This window comes from Pleuronectes platessa, chromosome 13, assembly GCF_947347685.1.
Source record: "Pleuronectes platessa chromosome 13, fPlePla1.1, whole genome shotgun sequence".
In the NCBI taxonomy this organism is placed as follows: Eukaryota; Metazoa; Chordata; class Actinopteri; order Pleuronectiformes; family Pleuronectidae; genus Pleuronectes; species Pleuronectes platessa.
This window is the reverse complement of record NC_070638.1, coordinates 18,732,121-18,759,938: the sequence shown is the minus strand read 5'-3', so window position 1 is coordinate 18,759,938 and position 27,818 is coordinate 18,732,121. Positions and strand designations below refer to the sequence as shown.

Sequence of the window (27,818 nt, the reverse complement as noted above, 5' to 3'; positions counted from 1 at the left end):
ATTCCCTGAAATTGATCACAGATATGCAGGGACATAAAGGTTTAGAACTGCTGATGGAAGGAAACGTTTTAGGAAAGAAGACACCAAGTGCAATGGCAGGAGGCTCTCACCTAGTTTGGCTTCCTCTGCTTCTCTCAGGTGTCTTTGAACTTTCTGACAGCAGACATGGTAAGGGACATTATTCCATTTGTACTACAGTCCGTTAGTGAACAACAAATAGAACAAATACATTAAGTTGATTGTTTATGTTGATTTTTCTCAGTCCATCCGGAGAAGAACGAAACATTCATCAGCAATGCAGATGTGGCTTCTCTCCTTGGCCGGTTCCCAGTAAGTCCCCAAAACTGGGATTCATCAAATTTGATAACTACGTTCATGTCACAGTTTGCATAAAGTTTAATAGTTATATTCACCGTTTTCTACCTGTTTAACTTCAGATAAAATTACCGGAAGGAATTAATCCTGAGAATATACATATCACAGTAAGTCAGTAGCCCTTTTCATGGTGTCTTTTGTTGTACTTGTAGTAACTCATAGAAAATCCTTTCTTTGCCTCCTCTTTTATTTATTTAAGTATTCAATCATGTTTTCTTCTCTTTCAGTCAGTCAACATAGAAAGCTGTACTGGTGAGTGGTTCGTCATACCCATGTAGTACCTAATAGGTGCATGTCAAACAAATAATACAGTAAATTGCCATTGGCTTGGGATTAGTGCTCACCGTAGGTTCGGATATTGCAGTGATCTTAACCAAAAGGGGATTTGTATGGGCATGAGGGGATGAGGGGGGGGGGGGGGGGTCTTCTCCTTCAAACCAAAATGACCATAAATAACTTCTCAGCATCACTTATCATTTAAATTTGTCCATCATGTCAGATATGGAGGCACAGATTCATTTGCTTAACAAGCAGCTTCAGGAGACAACGTTCCGCAGCAGCAAACAAGGCAAGTGTTCAGTCTTTTAGAACTCTGTGTTATGAATGAGGGCTAGAGTGATTTTACTGTCTCCCTGATACACGCTGCCCTCTTCATACTCTGTCAGATGAAGAAGCCTTTGGGTTGAGGAGGAACGTCAGGCTGCTTAGGATGCAGCTAGCTACATGCAGTTCATCCGCCTCAGCTGTTACTGGCCGTAAGTAAACTGCACTTCGTATACAGTTTATGGTATTTGTGGAGACGATGCGACTAAAATGCATCTCTCATTCCACTGACAGCTTATCAAACCCAGCTATACTCTCAAATGAAACTGCTGCTGGAGAAGTTTGACAGTGATGCTTTTCTGAGTAAGTACCTGAATAAAACATTTTTCACGACCCCAAGTCGCTGGATTTTAGCAAAAACTACTTGAAACTAGGTGGAAGAGTGAGGTATAGACCAAGAAAGAGGCCATTCCCTTTTGGAGCAGATTCAGACGGATCTTTGTTTTACACCTACTTTGATTGATTGATGTTTGACATTTATGTAAACTTTTTCAAGAAATATTGCATTGATATTTTTGGGAAAAGAAACATGCAGAGGACTGCTATCTAAGTATGTATAATTTGATGTAGGTCAATCTATTGTTCCTTAGTACTAGTCACAGTTTCTTTTTGACTTTTTATCAAATATATGGTTGTTTTTTTTCTAGATCTAAAAGTCATTGTACTAACCAGGGAGGTAACAGCATTACAGAGGAGGATCGAACTGGCTGCCAATTCTACTGAAACTGAAATCATGGGTGAGCGTTGTTTTATTGTGTTGCCATGATATTATTTGTCTGTCACTTCGGTATCACTGCTTGATAGTTTTAAAGCTATTCCTGTGAGGAGTTTTTGTGTGACTGATTTTATTATGTCTCATTTGTAACTTGTGCCCTGTAGTGCTACGCAATGAGCTGCAAGTGAAGATGAAGGATCTCCACGCTAAGAAGCAACAAATTGAGAGACGTTTCTCAAACTCAGAACTCAGTAGGCGCATTTGTTTTTATAAATTTCCATGACATGGAGCAGCTGAGTAGAGGTGACTGATCCGTCTGTATGTGTGTTAAGTTCTTCAGATCATCTCACTGCAAAATCAGATCTGGGATTTAGGAGTGGAAGAATTGAGAAGAGGAGAAACTGTTCTTCAGCCGGACAGTAGAATTGCTGGTAAAGTGAAATATTTGCATGTTAAGCTACGTAAATAACTCACCAATGATTCAGTACATTTCTTTTGTATGTAAAATAGCAAGTGGAGTTCTCGGAAATAAAACACAGGGTTGTTCAGTTCAATACACTGGTTAGTGGTAAGACGATTAACAGTGGCTAATGTTAGCAATCATGTTTTGTAACCATATTTATGTCACCAAACTATTTAGAGTAATAGGCTAAATGGGTTTGGCTAAATACAGTGGAATTTTGCAGTTCAAGAGCGTAGACTTTAAATAAAGAAAATGACTGCTCCCCAAGTGAAACAAAAGCATCTCCATCACCACCTGGTGGCTGGCTGCAGTATAGTTCAGAAACCCTGCTCCACCATGTTAGCGGCTGGGTCATGGACCAAAGTAAGAGGTCAAATATCACCAAAGTTAACCATCAAAGTTGGTTTCTCCCATTTTTCTTATTCTTATCATACTGATGTCTGTTTAAGTTCTTCCTTTTTTCAGTTAAGGTTTGTTTTAATTATTTATTTGATGCTATAAAACAGGATGAAACACCAGCTGAGCGTGTTTATCAGTGGTATCTTGAAAGCAGCATTAATGTGCAATAGGGCATCTTTCCTATCTGGGATATTTAAGCTTTACTTAGGGATAGAAGGAAGAAATGGAGACATGTCATCCATCCTTGTGTACAGTCTGTGTTTAAGAATAGTTTAGCATTTAACACAATCGCGTAGTTCTCATTTGTTGCCGTCAGTGACTGAAGTCTCACAGTCTAATTTAAACTTAATGTCACGTTTTGTCTTCTTCTAGAATGTATCTATGTTGCAATTTACTTCTGTTTGTAGGTTTTTTTCACATGTTTTACCACTTTCACTTCATCAGCTCTACAGACACAACTGGACATGAAGCTCAGGAAGCTGCGACAACAAGGAGATGCCAGTTCAGTCTGTTAGTATCTGTTATAATTTCCTATATCATTAACATTATTAACTAACCAGGATCTCACATTTCCTGACACACATTCTGTGCATTGCCCATAGTGCTAGAGTTCATATCTGGGCACAGTAGGATTGCGGCGATACAGAGACTCATCAATGTCCACATTGCAAAATCCAGAGCTAATTATGCTGGTGAGTCCCAAACCCTTGTGTCCTGAGATCTCATTGTTTTAGATACATTGTAGATTTTGTTTAATCTCTACATAAAATTTTTTTTTTTTAAACCTCATTATGGCTTCATTCTTGTTACTTTTTCAGATTACCAGATGCAAATGAGACAAAAGAATGAGCTCCTGGCAAAGAAGATTTTACGCTTGAATCGTGAGGAGAGTAACACAGAACTAAGTGAGAAGCTTTCTTCGCTAACAAAATAGAATATCATTGTTGTTACTGGTTTGTTTAGTGCTTTATTAATTTTACTTCTCTTTATTTTTCTCTAGCAAGGGAAATTTTGAGTCTGCAGGATGAACTGGCGACTCTCACACAGATGATTACCCACGCCAAAACTAGTGACAGACTGACAGGTGAGTAAGCTACGGTGGCCCTGAGAGCTCAACGAACAGCAACTTAAGAAAACACATGCAAGTTAAGACAACACAAGCAAAGTAAGAAAACATCTTCACCAAGTTCACAACACAACACAACACATTACAGAAACGCGCAGCAAATAGACATACCCGCTGCAAATAGACAAACGTGCTGCAAATAGACAAACGCGCTGCAAATAAAGAAACGCGCTGCAAATAGAGACGAAACGACAATGGAAGTGTTTCCAGAGGACAGCTAAAAGGGATGGACACTGCTGCCAAAGGAGACACAAAAACGTCCAATACACCATACAAATTCGGTTCCACACAGGGGTCGGCCACCCGCGGCTCTGGAGCCGAATGGGGCTCTTCAGCCCCTCTGTGTGTGTGCGCGTGTGTTTGTGTGTGTGTGCGAGTGCACCGGACCCTGGGCTCCGACCCCACCCACTCGCTCAGAAGATGGGACAAAATGTCTCTTTTGAAAGTAAAGGTTTCCTACCCCTGCACACTATGGACAATACATTGCCTCACAAACAGGGGCTTGGTTGTCAGCGCTGTTTATTCAGTTTAACAGGAGAAGACGGCATGTCTCTAGATCGGACCATCTTCCGTGATCAGATCTCTCAGAGCTGTCCGAAAAGCTCTCCGTGGAGCCCCGGAGAGGCCCGGGTATTTCATGATGGCCTGATAAGATAATGATTTAAATAATGAACATGACGTTCACTCACGTTCATAGTTACATTCACGTTAATAATATGAAAGCTGATTAGTTAAGTTCAGCGTTCGCGAAAAATATGCACAGCACTGAACTGTACAGCCACTGCAGAGGGGCTGAAGAGCCGCATTCGGCTCCAGAGCCACGGGTGGCAGACCCGTGTGGAACCGAATTTGTATGGTGTATTGGACGTTTTTGTGTCTGCTGTGGCAGCAGTGTCCATCACTTTTAGTTGTCCTCTGGAAACACTTCCGTTGTAGTTTCTTCTCTATTTGCAGCGCGTTTCACTATTTGCAGACGTTTGTCTATCTGCAGCGCGTTTGTCTATTTGCTGCGTGTTTCTTTAATGTTTTGTGTTGTGTTGTGAACTTGATGAAGATGTTTTCTTATTTTGCTTGTGTTTTGTCAACTTGCATGTGTTTTCTTAACTTGCATGTGTTTTCTGAAGTTGCTGTTCATTGAGCTCTCAGGGCCACCGTAGTACGCTCTATAAAAATTAATTAACATTCATTTAGTAAATTTAAGTAAATGATCACCCTATATAATAATCATATAGGGTAATAATAATGATAATGATAAACTATAATAACAACAATTACAGTTACTAATTATTAATATTAAAGTCAGCAAAAATATAAATACAGATTTTTTTCATCCCAGGCCTGAGAGTTATTCTGGAACAGGGGAAGAGCCAACAAGAACATTTACAGAAACAACTTGAGGAGACAGATTTTGGACAGGCTCAACTGAGTAAGTACAAGTTTGGAAAAGAGTCAAAATGATATCTGCAATATTTATTATATCTTTGAAGCTTAAGACCGAAAATCCCCCAAAATACTGCGATTACCACCCTGTTATTTTTCCAGAAATCTTGGTTATAATGTATAGCCACAAGGAAAAATAACCTATAAACAGCATACGTTCTCAAAAAGATGAAATATTATTTATTTATTTAATATTAATTTTAACTTTGAACAGTCATGAAGATCATCGGCATGATACGAGAGGGGAGAGAGCAGCAGAGGGATGGGCAACAGCCGACAACATCAACAACCCAAACCAGTGAGTCCTTCTTATTAGTCCTATACGAAATGGACATGAAATTATACAAACAGTATAATATGAAATGACATATGTAATATATTGTATAATAACAGCTATCATTGCTTTTCAGTGTTTTCTGTAAAGACTATCCCTTAATATTTACATGATATTAGTTACAAATAAGGAAACAAACGTGTCAGTGGTCATTGTGGGCATTTTTTTACTTTCTCCCTCACATCAAAAGTATGACTGCACATTATGTTTTTTAAACAGCTGTTCTGACTCTGCTTCGAGGGGAATATGCAAAAGCTCAGGCTGACATAAAGGGTGAGATTTATTTTCATTCATCTACGTAAAACATTTTGAATCAGAGGTTTTCATGACGCGACTCTTTCTTTCCAAATATCAGAGCTGCAGCGGCTGGTGCAAGAGAAGAGTGAAAATTGCCCTGGAAATAAGGAGAGATACTCAGGTGAGCTACAATATCAGTTAAAACCTCAGATGATTCACGATTTTAGTTTGAGGTCTGATTTCTTTGATGTGGCTGTTTCTGTCAGACTTAAAGACTGAATTCGAACAGAAGATTGCAGAACTCAATAGAACTGGAGACTCCAAAGCAGCAATCAGTGAGTAAACTGTCCCCAGTTTACATGAGAGCCGTCCCCTGCTCGGTTTTTGAATCTGATTGTTTCAGAACCACAGAGGAGGAAGTGATTTTTACTGTGTTTTTTTCTGTGTCAGTTCTGAATGTGATAAACCTGCATGGTGAGCTGACAACTCTGAGGGATTTGATCTCGATCACAAAACACCCAGACAGGCTCTCAGGTGGGTAACATTAGTCAACAGTCAAGATGCTACTTAAAGAAAATGGTTTGATGTTTCTAACGCACGTTCATTGTTCTGCCTCCTTAAATGATCTCTGCTTCTCTGTGTCCTCTCACAGATCTGCAGAGGCAGCTGGAGCAGAAGGAAGAGGAACTAAACTCCAAGACTGCAGACATGAAGAGATTGATTGCCAACCCCAACCTAAGTAAGTACACTGTGATCACCTGGGTGCAGAGAGCAGCCTCACTGGACATCTTAGACCTTTTGTGTGGTTTAAAAAAAATGCATGCCTCAATACAAGATCTAAATAAAGAGAGAAAGTTAGCTTCAGGTAAAGTTTTAGAATTGATTTCAAGATTTTGTTGCCAAATTTGAAGGCCTGTTCAGGACTTGTACCATAGTACGTTTCAGGTCTTTTGACACCATTTGTGCAGTCCATAACATCAGTGAAGGAGCTACTCGCAATTACACTTAGGAGGAGCTCCCACTCTTTGGAACAATCTCTCAAAGGAGATCCATCTGGAAAAATCCTTATCCTCTTTTAAATCTCTCTTAAAAAACACTTTATCAAGAATTGTTCTTGTTCTGATCTAATCTAGTATTTTAATCACTTAACAATGTTTTAATTATTTTCGTTTACTCTTTGATATCTGTAACATTTTTGTTGTAGCTTATGATTGTTTTTTTCCTTTTTGAACCTGTAAAGCACCTTATACATGTGTTTTGAAAGGTGCTGTATCAATCAACTTTCTTATTTACTGTTAAACTAATACTTTCTGTGATCTCAACACTGATTTCTAATCACTGCATGTCTGTCTGTCACAGTTCTGTCATTCAATCAGCTGCAGCAGGAAATCTGGGAACTGCAGGAAAGTGGGCTCAATGGAACCACAAGGAACAAGCAAAGAGGTTAGTTTATTTTATAAACTAGTTAAATCACAAATGATCCAAATATAATCCACAGTTAATACTTCTTTCCCAGAGTTGCAAACCAGAGTGGATGGCCTCATCAGGGAAATGAACAACAAAGGCGATGAAAGTATCAAACTGAGTGAGTGTCAAATAAATGAAAGGTTCACATATGAGTTGTGCTTTCTTTCTTCCTGGTGTCTGTTATATCCTGGGGATACTTTGTTAGTACATTGTGAGTTAAGCCATATTCTGCTGTGTTGTTGTTCAGTGCTGAAAATCATGACGCTGCAGAGTCAGGTGAAGCAGCTGCAGAAAGAGCTTTTAGACCACCACACGGTAAAAGACGCTACGGTAACCCGTAAGTATCTCCATCAAAAATGTTCCAAAACCCAAGCAATTGACCCATAACCCACTTGATACCGTTGTTACCTGTAAAACTATCATTATTGTATCCGGATATCGTGCATTTAACAAACACATTTATTTGAACCTCTTTGTGTTTGCCTCAGAGCTTGAAAAGGATCTTTCTACCAAAGAGAAGGAGCTGAAGAAATCCGTTGATGAGCTGACCGAGAAGAATCAGGCCAACGCCCAATTGAGTGAGTAAAGAGGGAACATGGTGTTTCCATCCATGACTGTGGAAATTAACATTTGATCTGTCTGTTCCTCAGTTGTGACCATCACTGATCTCAACAACCGTCTCAGAAAACTACAACAAGAAATGCAAAGCGGGGGCCAAATAACATCTGCAACAATTACTAGTGGGTGACTCAATTGTCTTTGACTAAACTGCAACCTCTTCTGAAGCTGAAGCATACGTTACCTTTTCTAGAGCTAAAGAAGCAACTGAAGATAAAAGAAGAGGAGCACTTTCGGGATCAGGTCGAGATTACAGGTGCGTTCACCGCACTTTAAATGTACGTTTCTACAACAAGAAGTAAAAAAGACCACTGATTTAAACATGAATGCTATTTTGAACTATAGCTCTGCAGAATGAACTGAACCAGACGACGGCACAGTGTTCAGGCTTTGGGAAGAAAATCCAAGGTGAGGGAAACCTGTTGACTTTGTGTCCTTCTTGGTCGCACTGACTGAAAAATGGGTCCTTAAGGACTCTGTTGCAGGATGTGTAGGTATTCGACCATATCATCTACATGCTGTCTTGTGAACTGGGTTGTAGTATAGGCAGTGAATTGCTCGTTATTTTGTGATTGTGGCTTAAAACTTAGTGAATAACAAGAAGAGAGTGCTACCCTGGAGAATCGCTGAGACGGAAAATCTTGCTGAAAGTATAGTAACAGCAAAACTACAGCCATGACATGTAGATAAAGAAACGTATCTTGGCAACCACTATCTGCTACCAGATTAATTATTTTTCTTCTTCGAAGTTTCAGTCAAATCGGTTCAGTAGTTTTAACAGAATCCTACTTCTAGTCAGATTTAAAACATTGAAGATATAAGAGCCTTGCAGAGGTAATAAATGATTCACACTCATCAGAATCTAAGTGTTTTGTCGTCATCCTATGTCAACTTCTTTTGGAGTTCCCTCAGTTGTCTTAATGTGTTTCTGTAGAGCTGCAGACTGATCTGGATGAGAAGCTGAAGAAACTTCAGTCTGAATCGGACAGCGTCACTTCACTTGGTAAGAGATGGAGCTGTGTTGCTGCTTTGCTCAGTCACATGTGAGAGGAGGTCCAGTTTATTTTACAGGTTATAGGCTATAGGTGGTGAGAATACATTAGTCTGGTTCCTATGAAGACATTTAAACATGGACAAACTCAAGCCTGACGGATTTTCTCAGATGCAACTACACATTTGCTCTCTGTTCACAAATAATCGTACAGTTCCTGAGTTAAACAGTTCTTTAACATGGTGTTTTCAGCTCTTCAAGTTTCTACAATAACCGTGCAACTGGAGGAGTTAAAGAGACAACTCCAAAATACTGATTCTGAAGCCAAGATACAAGGTTGGTGTCTTTGTCATTTTAATTATTCAGGTCAATGAATGCACAAAATATGGCACTGTCACAGTAAAATATGAATATATATGTTTAAAATGATGACTGTGCAGCTAGTAACAGGTCAAATAATTTAAAAGTATCATATTGAAGCAAGTGGAGCAGAAGTTGAAATGTAAATATTTGATTGTCTTTCCTCTGCAGAGCTTCAAAAACAAATAGAGGAAAAGAACAACAAGTTGGCTGAAAAAACAGAGGAGCTGAAAGCAAGAAGCGCTCAACCCCAAAGATGTGAGTGGGACATAACATATTGATTGATCGTTCATGTTTGAAAAGATTAATCACCTAATAAAAGTAGCAAGCATTTGTTTTATCCGTAGATATTGTCAGTTTAGGAAATTAAACGTGCAATAATAGGGTTTTCATTTAATGCTGGATTAATGTTGCCTCTTGTCTTTCAGTTCTCGATATTATCTCAATACAAACAAAGATATCAAAGTTAGTGAACACGGCAGCAAACAACACAGATTACAGAAAAATTAGAGGTGAGTGACAGAAACACTTCTCCATAAGAACTCCAGGCCAATTGCCATTAAGAAGGAAATGTATTAAGAAAATAAACACAATACATGTTTTTTGTCTAAAGCACTCCAGTATCATTTGACCGATCTGATCAATGGAATTCGAGATGAAAACAATGAAAATACCCAACTGCGTGAGTGAAATGGTGCTGCCATTGCTGATCCTGGTCTTTTGTATCTGGTGAATTTATCTAATTCAAACGGTCCTCCTTTAGTCTTTAAGGTTTTGACTCTTCAAGAGGAAGTAGCCCGACTGAAGAAGCAGGAAAAGAGTCAGTCAGAAGCTCAGTTAAAGAAAATTAAAGGTGGGAAGCTGCAGGAAATCCTCACATTTATTCCGTACACTTTTCCTACAATTTGATAATTGAATGATTAAATGATAAAAAATAAATTTTCTCTCTTCAAGATCTGGAGAACGAATTGGAGGACATCAGAAGTCAGATAGCAGAAAAGACTCTTTTGCTGGACTCCAGGGATTTGATCTTTTCTAATCTGTGTGAGTGTTTTGATCAGTTTTGGTTAGAAACAAATAGAACAAGGAGGAGACTGATTAATAACCTGCAGAACGCTGAAACAAGCTTTTCTTTTTTTGTAAAGCGGCTCAAATTATGGAACTTCACCAAAAAATCAAACCACTGGAAGATGAAATATCAGACCTCAAAAACCAACATGCTGAGAGCTTTGCAGGTAAGCAATCAAATGTTACAGTTACATTGTAACATGTCAAAAACAAATGCAGGCAAATTGTTCTATTATATGATTTTGTGTTTCATTTTCAGAGCTTCAAGCGAGACTGAGTTTGACAAAGAGACAACTGCAAGACAGCGAACTTCGACTCAAGGATGCAGACGCAAAGAACTTTAAATCAAGTATGACAGCTCCTCAGTCGCGAATGCTTCTATTCGTGGTGTTTGTTTCCTTTAAGCACAAAATAACATTGTGTCTGTGTCTCTGCTAGTGATGGATATCATTGATCTGAGGGATCAGCTGACAAAGGCTGAGAAACAAGCATCAAAAGCTGCTGGAAAAAATATTTATGGTTTGTCCATCTGTTATTTTCCTATGATGGCCTTCTGTTCTCGTCACACAATTTGCATTGCTAGAATGGCTGTTATACATACATGTATTCATATAAGACCAACACCTAATGACTGAATCCTCTCTATGTTTTCATAAACAAACATCTGGCAACCTTCCTCTTCTATCTGGAATCTTCATGGTTTTTCTTGCCATTGTGCTTATTTTTTTGTCATCTTTCTCAGTATTGGAACAACAACTTCAAACACAGCAAAGAGAGAATAAAAAACTGGAAAACTCAAACAGAGGTGAGTAATTCAATCAAAATCTCTTTTGTTTTGGGCAATTTGCCTTTTGTCCAGATCAATGGTTCACATGTTGTTTCATGGCTCTGCGCTGGCGAACACGGTGGTTTGAAGCCCCATGTTTTCGGGTCATCCATTCAAACAAAATATATAAGCAAAGCCTGGAGGGAATTACCCCACATCTGGCACACAGTAGTGTTTGAAGTGACCTTTAGGGTGAAGTGAGCCTAAATCTAACCGAGCTGAACTGATCCCCAAAAAGACACACATAACGCCAAAACATGTCATTCCATCTTCAAATGCTACTTTTACTATCAAAATGATATACAAAGTAAAGACTGTGCATGTGTCAATATTTGTAAATTTTTAGAGTTGAAGCTCAAAGCTCCACCACCACCCCACATACATCATACACACAAATTTAGACATTCTTATCTTCAAACAAACCTTTAACATGACTGAACTTTTGGCAGAAAGGTTCTGTCATGTGGTCTCACTAAGGGGTGTCTGACCATGGTGGCAGTAATACATGTCATGATTTCTGCGGGCCTCTGATCAGTTCAGGGCCCCCAGTTAATTGCCCGCTTTACCTGATTTGCTGCAACGAACGCCCCTGCTGACTCAAACACTGACTTGAAGTCAAGAATGAACTGATTTCAAGTTTTGCTGGGTGGGGGTCAAATGTCAAGGTGACCACACAAAGCACATTTCGTGCTGTTTGAAATGTTTATTGCAGCAGGAAAGCTTAGTCAGAGTCACTTCCCCTGATATGAGTACTTAGCTAATGATGAGGGATGAGCAAATATCTACAAGCCCTTGTTTGAGCCTATTGGTGGATGCAGGTTGGTGGAGGGGGTGAATCACACAGGCAGCGATACTGACGTAGGGCAACAGACGCTTTGACAAGCAATAGGAGACTTGGGAAATATGTGCAGCTTAAATAGGCTGTCAAATAGGGAGGGTGTGTATGATTGAAGATTGTGGAGAGTGAGGCCCGTCACATGATTACAGCAGCGCAGCTCGGGTGTGCCGCATGAACCTGCTCACAAGCATCGCGCCACTTTTGGCCAAAACTCAAAAATGTACATGCTTACATATGGCACATTTTTATTTAAATGTCTAACAGGATGAAAGAGATAGAGTGATGACATTTTAAATCCAAATAGTGAAAGATCAACTTCACTGTGACATCACAGCGTTCTGCTTAAACACTTTTCTGAATGTTATTCAACTCAGGAACAGAGGGGGAGATTGTGCTCATGTTTCCTGCTACTTGACTGGTTTGTGGAGACATACAGTTATGTTTTCTGTATGGATTAAGCAAATTAGATATGAAATGTTAATCACTCGTTTGTAGAGGTGATGGTTGGTGGATTAGGTCACCTTTGGGCAGATCCACTCTAGCTGCTTCCCACTCTTACCTTGGTATTTATATAAAACTGAGCTAAGCAGCAGCATCTTCTTATTTACTGTATCAGCTGGGTGTTTATCTTCTCATCTAACTCTCAGCAAGAAAGGGATTGAGTGCATTCATCAAGATGTTGCCTTTGTCCTTTACATTTGTAACTTTAGTTGCTGTTGGATATGTGTCTCTTTTTCATCACCCTCCATCTTTCAGACTTAAAACAAACGTTGAAAGAACTGAAGATGTGCTGCAACGATCAGAACACCCTCTGTGAAGGTGAGAGCCTCGATATGTATTTGTTCTTAGGATTCCATCCGTCGTTTTGAGTCGTTGTTGAAGATAATATTTGATCCAACAGTGCGACAGACACAACTGCAGGTGTGCCAGCAGGATATGGATCGTCTGGAGCAGGAAAATCGGAGTAAGTTTGCCTCTGTGCACAGAATAAGCAAATTCATTTAGGATGTGCAAAGTTAAAAGTTAACTTAAAGCAACAGGATTCATTGTGCTGTCCAGAACTCTTGAGATCCAGTGTGCTGTTTGACGTTGTTTTTTAACCAACAGTCTTACAGGACCGACTGCAACAGTCCAAGCAGAAGGTTGAAGACCTGCAGCAGCAGCTGCCTGCGAAGGACGCCATGCTGAACCGGCTGCAACAGGAGCTAGAAGAGAAGGCCACAGAGAATAAGAGGATGCAGGACAAATGCAGCAGTATTGGCTCTGGATATGAGGAGAGATACTCGCGTGAGCTACAAGATATCAGTTAAAACCTCAGTTGATTCACGATTTTAGTTTTAGGTCTGATTTCTTTGATGTGGCTGTTTCTGTCAGACTTAAAGACTGAATTCGAACAGAAGATTGCAGAACTCAATAGAACTGGAGACTCCAAAGCAGCAATCAGTGAGTAAACTGTCCCCAGTTTACATGAGAGCCGTCCCCTGCTCAGTTTTTGAATCTGATTGTTTCAGAACCACAGAGGAGGAAGTGATTTTTACTGTGTTTTTTTCTGTGTCAGTTTTGAATGTGATAAACCTGCATGGTGAGCTGACAACTCTGAGGGATTTGATCTCAACGACAAAACACCCAGAAAGGCTCTCAGGTGGGTAACATTAGTCAACAGTCAAGATGCTACTTAAAGAAAATGGTTTGATGTTTCAGCCCAACGTTAATTTTTCTGCCTCCTTAAATGATCTCTGCTTCTCTGTGTCCTCTCATAGATCTGCAGAGGCAGCTGGAGGAGAAGGAAGAGGAACTAAACTCCAAGACTGCAGACATGAAGAGATTGATTGTCAATCCCAACCTCAGTAAGTACAATGAGATCACCTGGGTGCAGAGAGCAGCCTCACTGGACATCGTAGACATTTTTTGTGGCTCTCCTCGCAATTACACTTAGGAGGAGCTCCCACTCTTTGGAATAATCTCCCTAAGGAGATCCATCTAGAAAAATCCTTATCCTCATTTAAATCTCGCTTAAACGACACTTTATCAGGATTTTTTCTCGTTCTGATCGAATCTATTATTTATCACTTAATAATTGTTTTATTTTAAAAAAATCACTCTTTTCTTATCTGTAACATTTTTTTCTTTTGTTTTTGTGCTCTAATGTTGTAGCTTATGATTGTTTCAAAAATATTTTCAACAAAAAAAAGCTTCCCATTGTTTCAATGTTTTTCCAATTTGAACTTGATAAGCACCTATAACATGTGTTTTGAAAGGTGCTGTATCAATCAGGTTTATTATGTACTGTTAAAATAATACTGTCTGAGATCTCAACACTGACTTCTAATCACTGCATGTCTGTCTGTCACAGTTCTGTCAATCATTGAGCTGCAGCAGGAAATCTGGGACCTGCAGCAAAGGGGGCTCAATGGAACCACAAGGAACAAGGAAAGAGGTTAGTCCGTTTTATAAACTAGTTAAATCAAACATGATCCAAATATAATCCACAGTTAATACTTCTTTCCCAGAGTTGCAAACCAGAGTGCATGGCCTCATCACGGAAATAAACAACAAAGGCGATGAAAGCATCAAACTGGGTGAGTGTCGGTTCACCAATGAGTTTTGCTTTCTTTCTTTGGTCCTGGTCTCTGTTATATCCTGGGGATACTTTGTTAGTACATTGTGAGTTAAGCCATATTCTGCTGTGTTGTTGTTCAGTGCTGAAAATCATGACGCTGCAGAGTCAGGTGAAGCAGCTGCAGAAAGAGCTTTTAGACCAGCACACGGTAAAAGACGCTACGGTAACCCGTAAGTATCGCCATCAAAAATGTTCCAAAACCAGATCAATTGACCCATAACCCACTTGATACCGTTGTTACCTGTAAAACTATCATTATTGCATCCGGATATCGTGCATTTAACAAACACATTTATTTGAACCTCTTTGTGTTTGCCTCAGAGCTTGAAAAGGATCTTTTTACCAAAGAGAAGGAGCTGAAGAAATCCGTTGATGAGCTGACCGAGAAGAATCAGGCCAACGCCCAATTGAGTGAGTAAAGAGGGAACATGGTGTTTCCATCCATGACTGTGGAAATCAACATTTGATCTGTCTGTTCCTCAGTTGTGACCATCACTGATCTCAACAACCGTCTCAGAAAACTACAACAAGAAACGCAAAGCGGGGGCCAAATAACATCTGCAACAATTACTAGTGGGTGACTAAATTGTCTTTGACTGAACTGCAACCTCTTCTGAAGCTGAAGCATACGTTACCTTTTCTAGAGCTAAAGAAGCAACTGAAGATAAAAGAAGAGGAGCACTTTCGGGATCAGGTCGAGATTACAGGTGCGTTCACCGCACTTTAAATGTACGTTTCTACAACAAGAAGTAAAAAAGACCACTGATTTAAACATGAATGCTATTTTGAACTATAGCTCTGCAGAATGAACTGAACGAGACGACGGCACAGTGTTCAGGCTTTGGGAAGAAAATCCAAGGTGAGGGAAACCTGTTGACTTTGTGTCCTTCTTGGTCCACATGGACTGAAAAAATGGGTCCATGAGGACTCTGGTGCAGGATGTGTGGGTATTCGACAATATCATCTACATGCTGTCTTGTGAACTGGGTTGTAGTATAGACAGTGAATTGCTCATTATTTTGTGATTGTGGCTTAAAACTTAGTGAATAACAAGAAGAGAGTGCTACCCTGGAGAATCGCTGAGACGGAATATCTTGATGAAAGTATAGTAACAGCCAAACTACAGCCATGACATGTAGATAAAGAAACGTATCTTGGCAACCACTATATTAGGACTCTCAGAAAGTGGAAACCCTGCCATGTTAAAGAAAGTAAAAAAAACCTGCATCACTCCCCTTAATCAAATCTGCTTCCAGATTAATTATTTTTCTTTTTGCCTCAATCTTCTACCAAGTGTCAGTAAAATCGGTTCATTAGTTTAGTAGAATTATATTTCCAGTCAGATTAACAACATTGAAGATATATGCTCCTTGTCAACTAGCTTTTACCCCAACAACTTCTTTTGGAGTTCCCTCAGTTGTCTTAATGTGTTTCTGTAGAGCTGCAGACTGATCTGGATGAGAAGCTGAAGAAACTTCAGTCTGAATCGGACAGCGTCTCTTCACTTGGTAAGAGATGGAGCTGTGTTGCTGTTTTGCTCAGTCACATGTGACAGGAGGTCCAGTTTATTTTACAGGTTATAGGTGGTGAGAATACATGAGTCTGGTTCCTATGAAGACATTTAAACATGGACAAACTCAAGCCTGACGGATTTTCTCAGATGCAACTACACATTTGCTATGTGTTCACAAATAATCATACTGTCTTTGCTTTGCATTACAAAATTACAGTAGTATTTACCAAGCCCTTCACAATTCATTTTTTTTAACATCTGGTAGCTTGGTCATGTTGAAAATATTTGTTAAAAAAAACAGATCTTGGTCTGTGAGCGGAGTAGATAATGGATCGATATGAACACAGTTGGTTGATGTACATGACAAGTTTTAAAGATGAGGAAAAACTTTAAACACTTTTAGTTTACACAGTTCCTGAGTTAAACAGTTCTTTAACATGGTGTTTTCAGCTCTTCAAGTTTCTACAATAACCCTGCAACTGGAGGAGTTAAAGAGACAACTCCAAAACACTGATTCTGAAGCCAAGATACAAGGTTGGTGTCTTTGTCATTTTAATTATTCAGGTCAATGAATGCACAAAATATGGCACTGTCACAGTAAAATATGAATATATATGTTTAAAATTATGACTGTGCAGCTAGTAACAGGTCAAATAATTAAAAGTATCATATTGAAGCAAGTGGAGCAGAAGTTGAAATGTAAATATTTGATTGTCTTTCCTCTGCAGAGCTTCAAAAACAAATAGAGGAAAAGAACAACAAGTTGGCTGAAAAAACAGAGGAGCTGAAAGCAAGAAGCGCTCAACCCCAAAGATGTGAGTGGGACATAACATATTGATTGATCGTTCATGTTTGAAAAGATTAATCACCTAATAAAAGTAGCAAGCATTTGTTTTATCCGTAGATATTGTCAGTTTAGGAAATTAAACGTGCAATAATAGGGTTTTCATTTAATGTTGGATTAATGTTGCCTCTTGTCTTTCAGTTCTCGATATTATCTCAATACAAACAAAGATATCAAAGTTAGTGAACACGGCAGCAAACAACACAGATTACAATCAAATTAGAGGTGAGTGACAGAAACACTCCATAAGAACTCCAGGCCAATTGCCATTAAGAAGGAAATGAATTAAGAAAATAAACACAATACATGTTTCTTGTCTAAAGCACTCCAGGGCCAGTTGAATGATCTGATCGATGGAATTAAAGATGAAAACAATGAAAATACCCAACTGCGTGAGTGAAATGGTGCTGCCATTGCTGATCCTGGTCTTTTGTATCTGGTGAATTTATCTAATTCAAACGGTCCTCCTTTAGTCTTTAAGGTTTTGACTCTTCAAGAGGAAGTAGCCCGACTGAAGAAGCAAGAAAAGAGTCAGTCAGAAGCTCAGTTAAAGAAAATTAAAGGTGGGAAGCTGCAGGAAATCCTCACATTTATTCACTACACTTTTTCCTACATTTTGAGGTAATTGATAACAATCTAATTTTCTCTCTTCAAGATCTGGAGAACGAATTGGAGGACATCAGAAGTCAGATAGCAGAAAAGACTCTTTTGCTGTACACCAGGAATTCGAACTTTTCTAATCTGTGTGAGTGTTTTAATCAATTTTGATTAGAAACATATAGAACAAGGAGGAGACTGATTAATAACCTGCAGAACGCTGAAACAAGCTTTTATTTTTTTGTAAAGCGGCTGAAATTACTGAACTTCGCCAAAAAATCAAACCACTGGAAGATGAAATATCAGACCTCAAAAACCAACATGCTGAGAGCTTTGCAGGTAAGCAATCAAATGTTACAGTTACATTGTAACATGTCAAAAACAAATGCAGGCAAATTGTTTGATTATATGATTTTGTGTTTCATTTTCAGAGCTTCAAGCGAGACTGAGTTTGACAAAGAGACAACTGCAAGACAGCGAACTTCGACTCAAGGATGCAGACGCAAAGAACTTTAAATCGAGTATGACAGCTCCTCAGTCGCGAATGTTTCTATTCGTGTTGTTTGTTTCCTTTAAGCACAAAATAACATTGTGTCTGTGTCTCTGCTAGTGATGGATATCATTGATCTGAGGGATCAGCTGACAAAGGCTCAGAAACAAGCATCAAAAGCTGCTGGAAAAAATATTGATGGTTTGTCCATCTGTTATTTTCCTATGATGGCCTTCTTTTGTTGTCTGTTGAAGAATGGCCTTTATACATACATGTATTAATATAATACAATACGTATTCATTTTCATACCAACACATAATGACTGAATCTTCTGCATGTTTTGTTAAAACAAACATATGGCAACCTTCCTCTTCTATCTGGAATCTTCATGGTTTTTCTTGCCATTGTGCTTATTTCTTTGTCATCTTTCTCAGTATTGGAACAACAACTTCAAACACAACAAAGAGAGAATAAAAAACTGGAAAACTCAAACAGAGGTTAGTAATTCACTCAATATCTCTTTTGTTTTGGGCAATTTGCCTTTTGTTGAAGAAATGCAAAGCGGGGGCCATATAACTTCTGCAACAATTACCAGTGGGTGACTAAATTGTCTTTGACTGAACTGCAACCTCTTCTGAAGCTGAAGCATACGTTACCTTTTCTAGAGCTAAAGAAGCAACTGAAGATAAAAGAAGAGGAACACTTTCGGGATCAGGTCGAGATTACAGGTGCGTTCACCGCACTTTAAATGTACGTTTCTACAACAAGAAGTAAAAAAGACCATTGATTTGAACATGAATGCTATTTTGAACTATAGCTCTGCAGAATGAACTGAACCAGACGACGGCACAGTGTTCAGGCTTTGGGAAGAAAATCCAAGGTGAGGGAAACCTGTTGACTTTTTGTCCTTCTTGGTCGCACTGACTGAAAAATGGGTCCTTAAGGACTCTGTTGCAGGATGTGTGGGTATTCGACAATATCATCTACATGCTGTCTTGTGAACTGGGTTGTAGTATAGGCAGTGAATTGCTCATTATTTTGTGATTGTGGCTTAAAATTTAGTGAATAACAAGAAGAGAGTGCTACCCTGGAGAATCGCTGAGACGGAAAATCTTGCTGAAAGTATAGTAACAGCAAAACTACAGCCATGACATGTAGATAAAGAAACGTATCTTGGCAACCACTATATTAGGACTCTCAGAAAGTGGATACCCTGCCATGTTAAAGAAAGTAAAAAAAACCTGCATCACTCCCCTTAATCAAATCTGCTTCCAGATTAATTCTTTTTCTTTTTGCCTCAATCTTCTACCAAGTGTCAGTAAAATCGGTTCATTAGTTTAGTAGAATCCTACTTCCAGTCAGATTAACAACATTGAAGATATAACCTCCTTGTCAACTAGCTTTTACCCCAACAACTTCTTTTGGAGTTCCCTCAGTTGTCTTAATGTGTTTCTGTAGAGCTGCAGACTGATCTGGATGAGAAGCTGAAGAAACTTCAGTCTGAATCGGACAGCGTCTCTTCACTTGGTAAGAGATGGAGCTGTGTTGCTGTTTTGCTCAGTCACATGTGACAGGAGGTCCAGTTTATTTTACAGGTTATAGGTGGTGAGAATACATTAGTCTGGTTCCTATGAAGACATTTAAACATGGACAAACTCAAGCCTGACGGATTTTCTCAGATGCAACTACACATTTGCTATCTGTTCACAAATAATCATACTGTCTTTGCTTTGCATTACAAAATTACAGTAGTATTTACCAAGCCCTTCACAATTCATTTTTTTTAACATCTGGTAGCTTGGTCATGTTGAAAATATTTGTTAAAAAAAACAGATCTTGGTCTGTGAGCGGAGTAGATAATGGATCGATATGAACACAGTTGGTTGATGTACATGACAAGTTTTAAAGATGAGGAAAAACTTTAAACACTTTTAGTTTACACAGTTCCTGAGTTAAACAGTTCTTTAACATGGTGTTTTCAGCTCTTCAAGTTTCTACAATAACCCTGCAACTGGAGGAGTTAAAGAGACAACTCCAAAACACTGATTCTGAAGCCAAGATACAAGGTTGGTGTCTTTGTCATTTTAATTATTCAGGTCAATGAATGCACAAAATATGGCACTGTCACAGTAAAATATGAGTATATGTTTAAAATTATGACTGTGCAGCTAGTAACAGGTCAAATAATTAAAAGTATCATATTGAAGCAAGTGGAGCAGAAGTTGAAATGTAAATATTTGATTGTCTTTCCTCTGCAGAGCTTCAAAAACAAATAGAGGAAAAAAACAACAAGTTGGCTGAAAAAACAGAGGAGCTGAAAGCAAGAAGCGCTCAACCCCAAAGATGTGAGTGGGACATAACATATTGATTGATCGTTCATGTTTAAAAAAATTCCCCACCTAATAAAAGTAGCAAGCATTTGTTTTATCCGTAGATATTGTCAGTTTAGGAAATTAAATGTGTAATAATAGGGTTTTCATTTAATGTTGGATTAATGTTGCCTCTTGTCTTTCAGTTCTACATATTATCTCAATACAAACAAAGATATCAAAGTTAGTGAACACGGCAGCAAACAACACAGATTACAATCAAATTAGAGGTGAGTGACAGAAACACTTCTCCATAAGAACTCCAGGCCAATTGCCATTAAGAAGGAAATGAATTAAGAAAATAAACACAATACATGTTTCTTGTCTAAAGCACTCCAGGGCCAGTTGAATGATCTGATCGATGGAATTCAAGAGGAAAACAATGAAAATACCCAACTGCGTGAGTGAAATGGTGCTGCCATTGCTGATCCTGGTCTTTTGTATCTGGTGAATTTATCTAATTCAAACGGTCTTCCTTTAGTCTTTAAGGTTTTGACTCTTCAAGAGGAAGTAGCCCGACTGAAGAAGCAAGAAAAGAGTCAGTCAGAAGCTCAGTTAAAGAAAATTAAAGGTGGGAAGCTGCAGGAAATCCTCACATTTATTCACTACACTTTTTCCTACATTTTGAGGTAATTGATAACAATCTATTTTTCTCTCTTCAAGATCTGGAGAACGAATTGGAGGACATCAGAAGTCAGATAGCAGAAAAGACTCTTTTGTTGTACACCAGGAATTCGAACTTTTCTAATCTGTGTGAGTGTTTTAATAAATTTTGATTAGAAACAAATAGAACAAGGAGGAGACTGATTAATAACCTGCAGAACGCTGAAACAAGCTTTTATTTTTTGTAAAGCGGCTGAAATTACTGAACTTCGCCAAAAAATCAAACCACTGGAAGATGAAATATCAGACCTCAAAAACCAACATGCTGAGAGCTTTGCAGGTAAGCAATCAAATGTTACAGTTACATTGTAACATGTCAAAAACAAATGCAGCCAAATTGTTCGATTATATGATTTTGTGTTTCATTTTCAGAGCTTCAAGCGAGACTGAGTTTGACAAAGAGACAACTGCAAGACAGCGAACTTCGACTCAAGGATGCAGACGCAAAGAACTTTAAATCGAGTATGACAGCTCCTCAGTCGCGAATGTTTCTATTCGTGTTGTTTGTTTCCTTTAAGCACAAAATAACATTGTGTCTGTGTCTCTGCTAGTGATGGATATCATTGATCTGAGGGATCAGCTGACAAAGGCTCAGAAACAAGCATCAAAAGCTGCTGGAAAAAATATTGATGGTTTGTCCATCTGTTATTTTCCTATGATGGCCTTCTGTTGTCGTCTGTTGAAGAATGGCCTTTATACATACATGTATTCATATAATACAATACATATTCATTTTCATACCAACACATAATGACTGAATCTTCTGCATGTTTTGTTAAAACAAACATCTGGCAACCTTCCTCTTCTATCTGGAATCTCCATGGTTTTTCTTGCCATTGTGCTTATTTCTTTGTCATCTTTCTCAGTATTGGAACAACAACTTCAAACACAACAAAGAGAGAATAAAAAACTGGAAAACTCAAACAGAGGTGAGTAATTCACTCAATATCTCTTTTGTTTTGGGCAATTTGCCTTTTGTTGAAGAAATGCAAAGCGGGGGCCATATAACTTCTGCAACAATTACCAGTGGGTGACTAAATTGTCTTTGACTGAACTGCAACCTCTTCTGAAGCTGAAGCATACGTTACCTTTTCTAGAGCTAAAGAAGCAACTGAAGATAAAAGAAGAGGAGCACTTTCGGGATCAGGTCGAGATTACAGGTGCGTTCACCGCACTTTAAATGTACGTTTCTACAACAAGAAGTAAAAAAGACCATTGATTTGAACATGAATGCTATTTTGAACTATAGCTCTGCAGAATGAACTGAACCAGATGACGGCACAGTGTTCAGGCTTTGGGAAGAAAATCCAAGGTGAGGGAAACCTGTTGACTTTTTGTCCTTCTTGGTCGCACTGACTGAAAAATGGGTCCTTAAGGACTCTGTTGCAGGATGTGTAGGTATTCGACAATATCATCTACATGCTGTCTTGTGAACTGGGTTGTAGTATAGGCAGTGAATTGCTCATTATTTTGTGATTGTGGCTTAAAATTTAGTGAATAACAAGAAGAGAGTGCTACCCTGGAGAATCGCTGAGATGGAAAATCTTGCTGAAAGTATAGTAACAGCAAAACTACAGCCATGACATGTAGATAAAGAAAGGATACCCTTCCATGTTAAAGAAAGTAAAAAAAACTGCATCAGCCCCCTTAATCAAATCTGCTTCCAGATTAATTATTTTTCTTTTTGCCTCAATCTTCTACCAAGTGTCAGTAAAATCGGTTCATTAGTTTAGTAGAATCCTATTTCCAGTCAGATAAACAACATTGAAGATATAACCTCCTTGTCAACTAGCTTTTACCCCAACAACTTCTTTTGGAGTTCCCTCAGTTGTCTTAATGTGTTTCTGTAGAGCTGCAGACTGATCTGGATGAGAAGCTGAAGAAACTTCAGTCTGAATCGGACAGCGTCTCTTCACTTGGTAAGAGATGGAGCTGTGTTGCTGCTTTGCTCAGTCACATGTGAGAGGAGGTCCAGTTTATTTTACAGGTTATAGGTGGTGAGAATACATGAGTCTGGTTCCTATGAAGACATTTAAACATGGGCAAACTCAAGCCTGACGGATTTTCTCAGATGCAACTACACATTTGCTATCTGTTCACAAATAATCATACTGTCTTTGCTTTGCATTACAAAATTACAGTAGTATTTACCAAGCCCTTCACAATTCATTTTTTTTAACATCTGGTAGCTTGGGCATGTTTAAATATTTGTTAAAAAAAACAGATCTTTGTCTGTGAGCTGAGTAGATAATGGATCGATATGAACACAGTTGGTTGATGTACTTGACAAGTTTTAAAGATGAGGAAAAACTTTAAACACTTTTAGTTTACACAGTTCCTGAGTTAAACAGTTCTTTAACATGGTGTTTTCAGCTCTTCAAGTTTCTACAATAACCCTGCAACTGGAGGAGTTAAAGAGACAACTCCAAAACACTGATTCTGAAGCCAAGATACAAGGTTGGTGTCTTTGTCATTTTAATTATTCAGGTCAATGAATGCACAAAATATGGCACTGTCACAGTAAAATATGAATATATATGTTTAAAATGATGACTGTGCAGCTAGTAACAGGTCAAATAATTAAAAAGTATCATATTGAAGCAAGTGGAGCAGAAGTTGAAATGTAAATATTTGATTGTCTTTCCTCTGCAGAGCTTCAAAAACAAATAGAGGAAAAAAACAACAAGTTGGCTGAAAAAACAGAGGAGCTGAAAGCAAGAAGCGCTCAACCCCAAAGATGTGAGTGGGACATAACATATTGATTGATCGTTCATGTTTAAAAAAATTCACCACCTAATTAAAGTAGCAAGCATTTGTTTTATCCGTAGATATTGTCAGTTTAGGAAATTAAACGTGCAATAATAGGGTTTTCATTTAATGTTGGATTAATGTTGCCTCTTGTCTTTCAGTTCTCGATATTATCTCAATACAAACAAAGATATCAAAGTTAGTGAACACGGCAGCAAACAACACAGATTACAGTCAAATTAGAGGTGAGTGACAGAAACACTCCATAAGAACTCCAGGCCAATTGCCATTAAGAAGGAAATGAATTAAGAAAATAAACACAATACATGTTTCTTGTCTAAAGCACTCCAGGGCCAGTTGAATGATCTGATCGATGGAATTAAAGAGGAAAACAATGAAAATACCCAACTGCGTGAGTGAAATGGTGCTGCCATTGCTGATCCTGGTCTTTTGTATCTGGTGAATTTATCTAATTCAAACGGTCTTCCTTTAGTCTTTAAGGTTTTGACTCTTCAAGAGGAAGTAGCCCGACTGAAGAAGCAAGAAAAGAGTCAGTCAGAAGCTCAGTTAAAGAAAATTAAAGGTGGGAAGCTGCAGGAAATCCTCACATTTATTCACTACACTTTTTCCTACATTTTGAGGTAATTGATAACAATCTAATTTTCTCTCTTCAAGATCTGGAGAACGAATTGGAGGACATCAGAAGTCAGATAGCAGAAAAGACTCTTTTGCTGTACACCAGGAATTCGAACTTTTCTAATCTGTGTAAGTTTTTGATTAGAAACATATAGAACAAGGAGGAGACTGATTAATAACCTGCAGAACGCTGAAACAAGCTTTTATTTTTTTGTAAAGCGGCTGAAATTACTGAACTTCGCCAAAAAATCAAACCACTGGAAGATGAAATATCAGACCTCAAAAACCAACATGCTGAGAGCTTTGCAGGTAAGCAATCAAATGTTACAGTTACATTGTAACATGTCAAAAACAAATGCAGGCAAATTGTTCGATTATATGATTTTGTGTTTCATTTTCAGAGCTTCAAGCGAGACTGAGTTTGACAAAGAGACAACTGCAAGACAGCGAACTTCGACTCAAGGATGCAGACGCAAAGAACTTTAAATCAAGTATGACAGCTCCTCAGTCGCGAATGCTTCTATTCGTGTTGTTTGTTTCCTTTAAGCACAAAATAACATTGTGTCTGTGTCTCTGCTAGTGATGGATATCATTGATCTGAGGGATCAGCTGACAAAGGCTCAGAAACAAGCATCAAAAGCTGCTGGAAAAAATATTGATGGTTTGTCCATCTGTTATTTTCCTATGATGGCCTTCTTTTGTCGTCACACAATTTGCATTGCTAGAATGGCTGTTATACATACATGTATTCATATAAGACCAACACCTAATGACTGAATCTTCCGCATGTTTTGTTAAAACAAACATCTGGCAACCTTCCTTTTCTATCTGGAATCTTCATGGTTTTTCTTGCCATTGTGCTTATTTTTTTGTCATCTTTCTCAGTATTGGAACAACAACTTCAGACACAACAAAGAGAGAATCAAAAACTGGAAAACTCAAACAGAGGTGAGTAAGTCACTCAATATCTCTTTTGTTTTGGAAAATTTGCCTTTTGTTCAGATCAATGTTTCACATGTTGTTTCATGGCTCTGCGCTGGCAAACACGGTGGTTTGAAGCCCCATGTTTTCGGGTCATCCATTCAAACAAATTATACAAGCAAAGCCTGGAGGGAATTAGTAGTACAGTAGTGTTTGAAGTAACTTTTAGGGTGAAGTGATCCTAAATCAAACCGATTGTACTCATATTTCTTGCTACTTGACTGGTTTGTAGAGACATACAGTTTTGTTTTCTGTATGGATTAAGCAAATTAGATATGAAATGTTAATCACTCGTTTGTAGAGGTGATGGTTGGTGGATTAGGTCACCTTTGGGCAGATCCACTCTAGCTGCTTCCCACACTTACCTTAGTATTTATATAAAACTGAGCTAAGCAGCAGCATCTTCGTATTTACTGTATCAGCAAGTGTTTATCTTCTCATCTAAATCTCAGCAAGCCTCGATATGTATCTGTCCCTAGGATTCAATCCGTCGTTTTGAGTCGTTGTTGAAGATAATATTTGATCCAACAGAGCGACAGACACAACTACAAGTGTGCGAGCAGGATATGGATCGTCTGGGGCAACAGCTGCAACAGGGGGATGCCCGCCTCAAACAGCTGCAGCAGGATACGGAGGAACAGATGAGGCAGTCTAACAGACGACACCAGCATGAAAATCAGAGTAAGTTTGCCTCTGTGCACAGAATAAGCAAATTCATTCAGGATTTGCAAAGTTAAAAGTTAACTTAAAGCAGCAGGTTTCATTGTGCTGTCCGGAACTCTTGAGATCCAGTGTGCTGTTTGACGTTGTTTTTTAACCAACAGTCTTACAGGACCAACTGCAACAGTCCAAGCAGAAGGTTGAAGACCTGCAGCAGCAGCTGCCTGCGAAGGACGCCATGCTGAACCGGCTGCAACAGGAGCTAGAAGAGAAGGCCACAGAGAATAACGGACTGCAGGACAAATACAGCAGTATGTTCTACCCATAGACTGTATATATCAGGGGTGTCCAAACTTTTTGTCCCGAGGGCCACATACAGAAAAAAATATGAAGGACTGGGTCACTCTCGCCGCCACACCCCCCTGCCATGGAGCGGACTGCTGACAGTGCGACTCAACCGCGTTGCTCAGGGTGGGGGGGCGTGGCAGCGTGGCGGCGTTCTGAGGGACAGCTGGCAAGTCAGGGCTGAGAAGTGCAATACAGTGGGCCACAGTCCATTATCTTACATTACATTTCATTTAGCTGATGCTTTTATCCAAAGCGACTAAAGGATGGTGCATGGTTCTGCAACTGCGGCTGCAACTTTTCACGCAGTTGTGTCGATGGACTCGTTTTAATTTATGGTTCTCTAAGGGTTGCGCTTGTTGCAAAGCAATTCACCACCAGAACACTAGGTGGAGTAACGTTTTTTGTTGAAGAAGACCTTAGAGACGCCTTCTTTGTGTGTGGCAGTCGTCGTCGACTGTTTATTACTTTATTACTTTTTCTGGAGGACAAATTTGTCCCTGATCTTTCTCCACAGCTTCGTACACTCGTCGACCTGCAAACCGCCGTTAGCCGAGATGTCCTTCCAGGAATTCCAGGCCATCTGCGTGTCTTTGTATTCTGTCAATGACGGGTTATACAAGTGGTCATACTTTCGGACCTCTTCTGCCAAATGCTCTTCTATTTGGTCCATATTCGGTCTTCTAAATCTTCCGTGGTTTCTGCCGGTATTATGAGGCATGAAACCTTAAATGTGACTCCGGAAAGGATGTAGTTAGCGGAGCATTCACAGCCTTGCAGGCTACGTGAGGCTTGCGTAGCTTTGTCTGTAGTTAGAAAAATTGGGCAAAGCACGCAAGCACGCTCTTGCGTACCCCTTCTTGCATGTTGCTGAAAAAGCAGAAGCATGCGCCGGCCTGAAGTGCATCGCCCCCGAGGGTACAAACCCAGAACAACAAGAATCAAGAAAGTAAAATTTCTTCAAAAATAAAGCAAAAAAAAGTTCTATAAGTAAGTGCCATTTAAGTGCTACTAAATTCTTAGTTTAAAAAAATAAAATAATAATAATTAAAAAAAAAAAGTATGGCGGGCCGCAGTTGGCCCTCGGGCCGTAGTTTGGACACCCCTGGTATATATAAAGGTTCTAACCCTTGAATATGCGCAAACACACAAAATGTCAATTTGTTCAGTGTAACAGAGGGAAGCTAGTAGTTACTCCAGTGGTTATTTATAAAACATATATCTCTGTTCACTTCTGTTTCAATGCTAGACCTGCAAAACGAGAAAAACGAACTTGCGGAGAAGGTGCAAGGTAAATATTCATTCTGCTTGGTTGAATATCCCCCGAAAGAATTGCTGCTTTACTCCGTTTTTTCTCTTTACCCAGGTCTTCAAAACCAGCTCAGTGATGTGGAGGATAGGACGATCCATACCAGTGAGTCAAACACATGAGTACATATCATTGATTTTACATTCATATTTAATTTAAATCCTACGTGATAAAAAATATAC

General features: G+C 39.0%; 1 protein-coding gene across 6 annotated transcripts in view; it reads left to right on the top strand.

Annotated features, from left to right (window-relative positions):
• Positions 1–27,818, top strand: part of si:ch211-14a17.10 (GRIP and coiled-coil domain-containing protein 2) — a 31,129-nt gene continuing 3,311 nt past the window's right edge. The window contains exons 1-93 of one of the 6 annotated variants that reach the window (XM_053437464.1): positions 4–168; positions 263–330; positions 438–482; positions 603–627; positions 875–943; positions 1,041–1,130; positions 1,213–1,281; positions 1,626–1,715; positions 1,858–1,944; positions 2,026–2,124; positions 3,000–3,065; positions 3,158–3,247; positions 3,374–3,460; positions 3,556–3,639; positions 5,018–5,107; positions 5,336–5,419; positions 5,675–5,728; positions 5,811–5,873; positions 5,959–6,027; positions 6,143–6,226; positions 6,345–6,431; positions 7,052–7,135; positions 7,191–7,277; positions 7,407–7,496; positions 7,648–7,737; positions 7,810–7,899; positions 7,971–8,033; positions 8,123–8,185; positions 8,712–8,780; positions 9,021–9,104; positions 9,300–9,386; positions 9,557–9,640; positions 9,742–9,810; positions 9,892–9,981; positions 10,083–10,172; positions 10,274–10,363; positions 10,456–10,545; positions 10,635–10,715; positions 10,939–11,001; positions 12,617–12,679; positions 12,762–12,824; positions 12,968–13,147; positions 13,235–13,303; positions 13,419–13,502; positions 13,621–13,707; positions 14,214–14,297; positions 14,371–14,439; positions 14,561–14,650; positions 14,802–14,891; positions 14,964–15,053; positions 15,125–15,187; positions 15,277–15,339; positions 15,920–15,988; positions 16,444–16,527; positions 16,722–16,808; positions 16,979–17,062; positions 17,161–17,229; positions 17,311–17,400; positions 17,493–17,582; positions 17,684–17,773; positions 17,866–17,955; positions 18,045–18,125; positions 18,360–18,422; positions 18,591–18,653; positions 18,743–18,805; positions 19,384–19,452; positions 19,908–19,991; positions 20,184–20,270; positions 20,441–20,524; positions 20,626–20,694; positions 20,776–20,865; positions 20,958–21,047; positions 21,148–21,237; positions 21,330–21,419; positions 21,509–21,589; positions 21,824–21,886; positions 22,055–22,117; positions 22,207–22,269; positions 22,808–22,876; positions 23,331–23,414; positions 23,610–23,696; positions 23,867–23,950; positions 24,049–24,117; positions 24,199–24,288; positions 24,381–24,470; positions 24,561–24,650; positions 24,743–24,832; positions 24,922–25,002; positions 25,227–25,289; positions 25,854–26,003; positions 26,147–26,293; positions 27,577–27,618; positions 27,694–27,741. In XM_053437464.1, the coding sequence (XP_053293439.1) occupies positions 24–168; positions 263–330; positions 438–482; positions 603–627; positions 875–943; positions 1,041–1,130; positions 1,213–1,281; positions 1,626–1,715; positions 1,858–1,944; positions 2,026–2,124; positions 3,000–3,065; positions 3,158–3,247; positions 3,374–3,460; positions 3,556–3,639; positions 5,018–5,107; positions 5,336–5,419; positions 5,675–5,728; positions 5,811–5,873; positions 5,959–6,027; positions 6,143–6,226; positions 6,345–6,431; positions 7,052–7,135; positions 7,191–7,277; positions 7,407–7,496; positions 7,648–7,737; positions 7,810–7,899; positions 7,971–8,033; positions 8,123–8,185; positions 8,712–8,780; positions 9,021–9,104; positions 9,300–9,386; positions 9,557–9,640; positions 9,742–9,810; positions 9,892–9,981; positions 10,083–10,172; positions 10,274–10,363; positions 10,456–10,545; positions 10,635–10,715; positions 10,939–11,001; positions 12,617–12,679; positions 12,762–12,824; positions 12,968–13,147; positions 13,235–13,303; positions 13,419–13,502; positions 13,621–13,707; positions 14,214–14,297; positions 14,371–14,439; positions 14,561–14,650; positions 14,802–14,891; positions 14,964–15,053; positions 15,125–15,187; positions 15,277–15,339; positions 15,920–15,988; positions 16,444–16,527; positions 16,722–16,808; positions 16,979–17,062; positions 17,161–17,229; positions 17,311–17,400; positions 17,493–17,582; positions 17,684–17,773; positions 17,866–17,955; positions 18,045–18,125; positions 18,360–18,422; positions 18,591–18,653; positions 18,743–18,805; positions 19,384–19,452; positions 19,908–19,991; positions 20,184–20,270; positions 20,441–20,524; positions 20,626–20,694; positions 20,776–20,865; positions 20,958–21,047; positions 21,148–21,237; positions 21,330–21,419; positions 21,509–21,589; positions 21,824–21,886; positions 22,055–22,117; positions 22,207–22,269; positions 22,808–22,876; positions 23,331–23,414; positions 23,610–23,696; positions 23,867–23,950; positions 24,049–24,117; positions 24,199–24,288; positions 24,381–24,470; positions 24,561–24,650; positions 24,743–24,832; positions 24,922–25,002; positions 25,227–25,289; positions 25,854–26,003; positions 26,147–26,293; positions 27,577–27,618; positions 27,694–27,741 (7,534 nt within the window). In that variant the 5' untranslated portion in view covers positions 4–23. Of the gene's footprint in view, positions 169–262; positions 331–437; positions 483–602; positions 628–874; positions 944–1,040; positions 1,131–1,212; positions 1,282–1,625; positions 1,716–1,857; positions 1,945–2,025; positions 2,125–2,999; positions 3,066–3,157; positions 3,248–3,373; positions 3,461–3,555; positions 3,640–5,017; positions 5,108–5,335; positions 5,420–5,674; positions 5,729–5,810; positions 5,874–5,958; positions 6,028–6,142; positions 6,227–6,344; positions 6,432–7,051; positions 7,136–7,190; positions 7,278–7,406; positions 7,497–7,647; positions 7,738–7,809; positions 7,900–7,970; positions 8,034–8,122; positions 8,186–8,711; positions 8,781–9,020; positions 9,105–9,299; positions 9,387–9,556; positions 9,641–9,741; positions 9,811–9,891; positions 9,982–10,082; positions 10,173–10,273; positions 10,364–10,455; positions 10,546–10,634; positions 10,716–10,938; positions 11,002–12,616; positions 12,680–12,761; positions 12,825–12,967; positions 13,148–13,234; positions 13,304–13,418; positions 13,503–13,620; positions 13,708–14,213; positions 14,298–14,370; positions 14,440–14,560; positions 14,651–14,801; positions 14,892–14,963; positions 15,054–15,124; positions 15,188–15,276; positions 15,340–15,919; positions 15,989–16,443; positions 16,528–16,721; positions 16,809–16,978; positions 17,063–17,160; positions 17,230–17,310; positions 17,401–17,492; positions 17,583–17,683; positions 17,774–17,865; positions 17,956–18,044; positions 18,126–18,359; positions 18,423–18,590; positions 18,654–18,742; positions 18,806–19,383; positions 19,453–19,907; positions 19,992–20,183; positions 20,271–20,440; positions 20,525–20,625; positions 20,695–20,775; positions 20,866–20,957; positions 21,048–21,147; positions 21,238–21,329; positions 21,420–21,508; positions 21,590–21,823; positions 21,887–22,054; positions 22,118–22,206; positions 22,270–22,807; positions 22,877–23,330; positions 23,415–23,609; positions 23,697–23,866; positions 23,951–24,048; positions 24,118–24,198; positions 24,289–24,380; positions 24,471–24,560; positions 24,651–24,742; positions 24,833–24,921; positions 25,003–25,226; positions 25,290–25,853; positions 26,004–26,146; positions 26,294–27,576; positions 27,742–27,818 lie in introns of all 6 variants that reach the window. The other 5 variants (XM_053437461.1, XM_053437462.1, XM_053437465.1 and 2 more) reach the window with 5 other exon arrangements.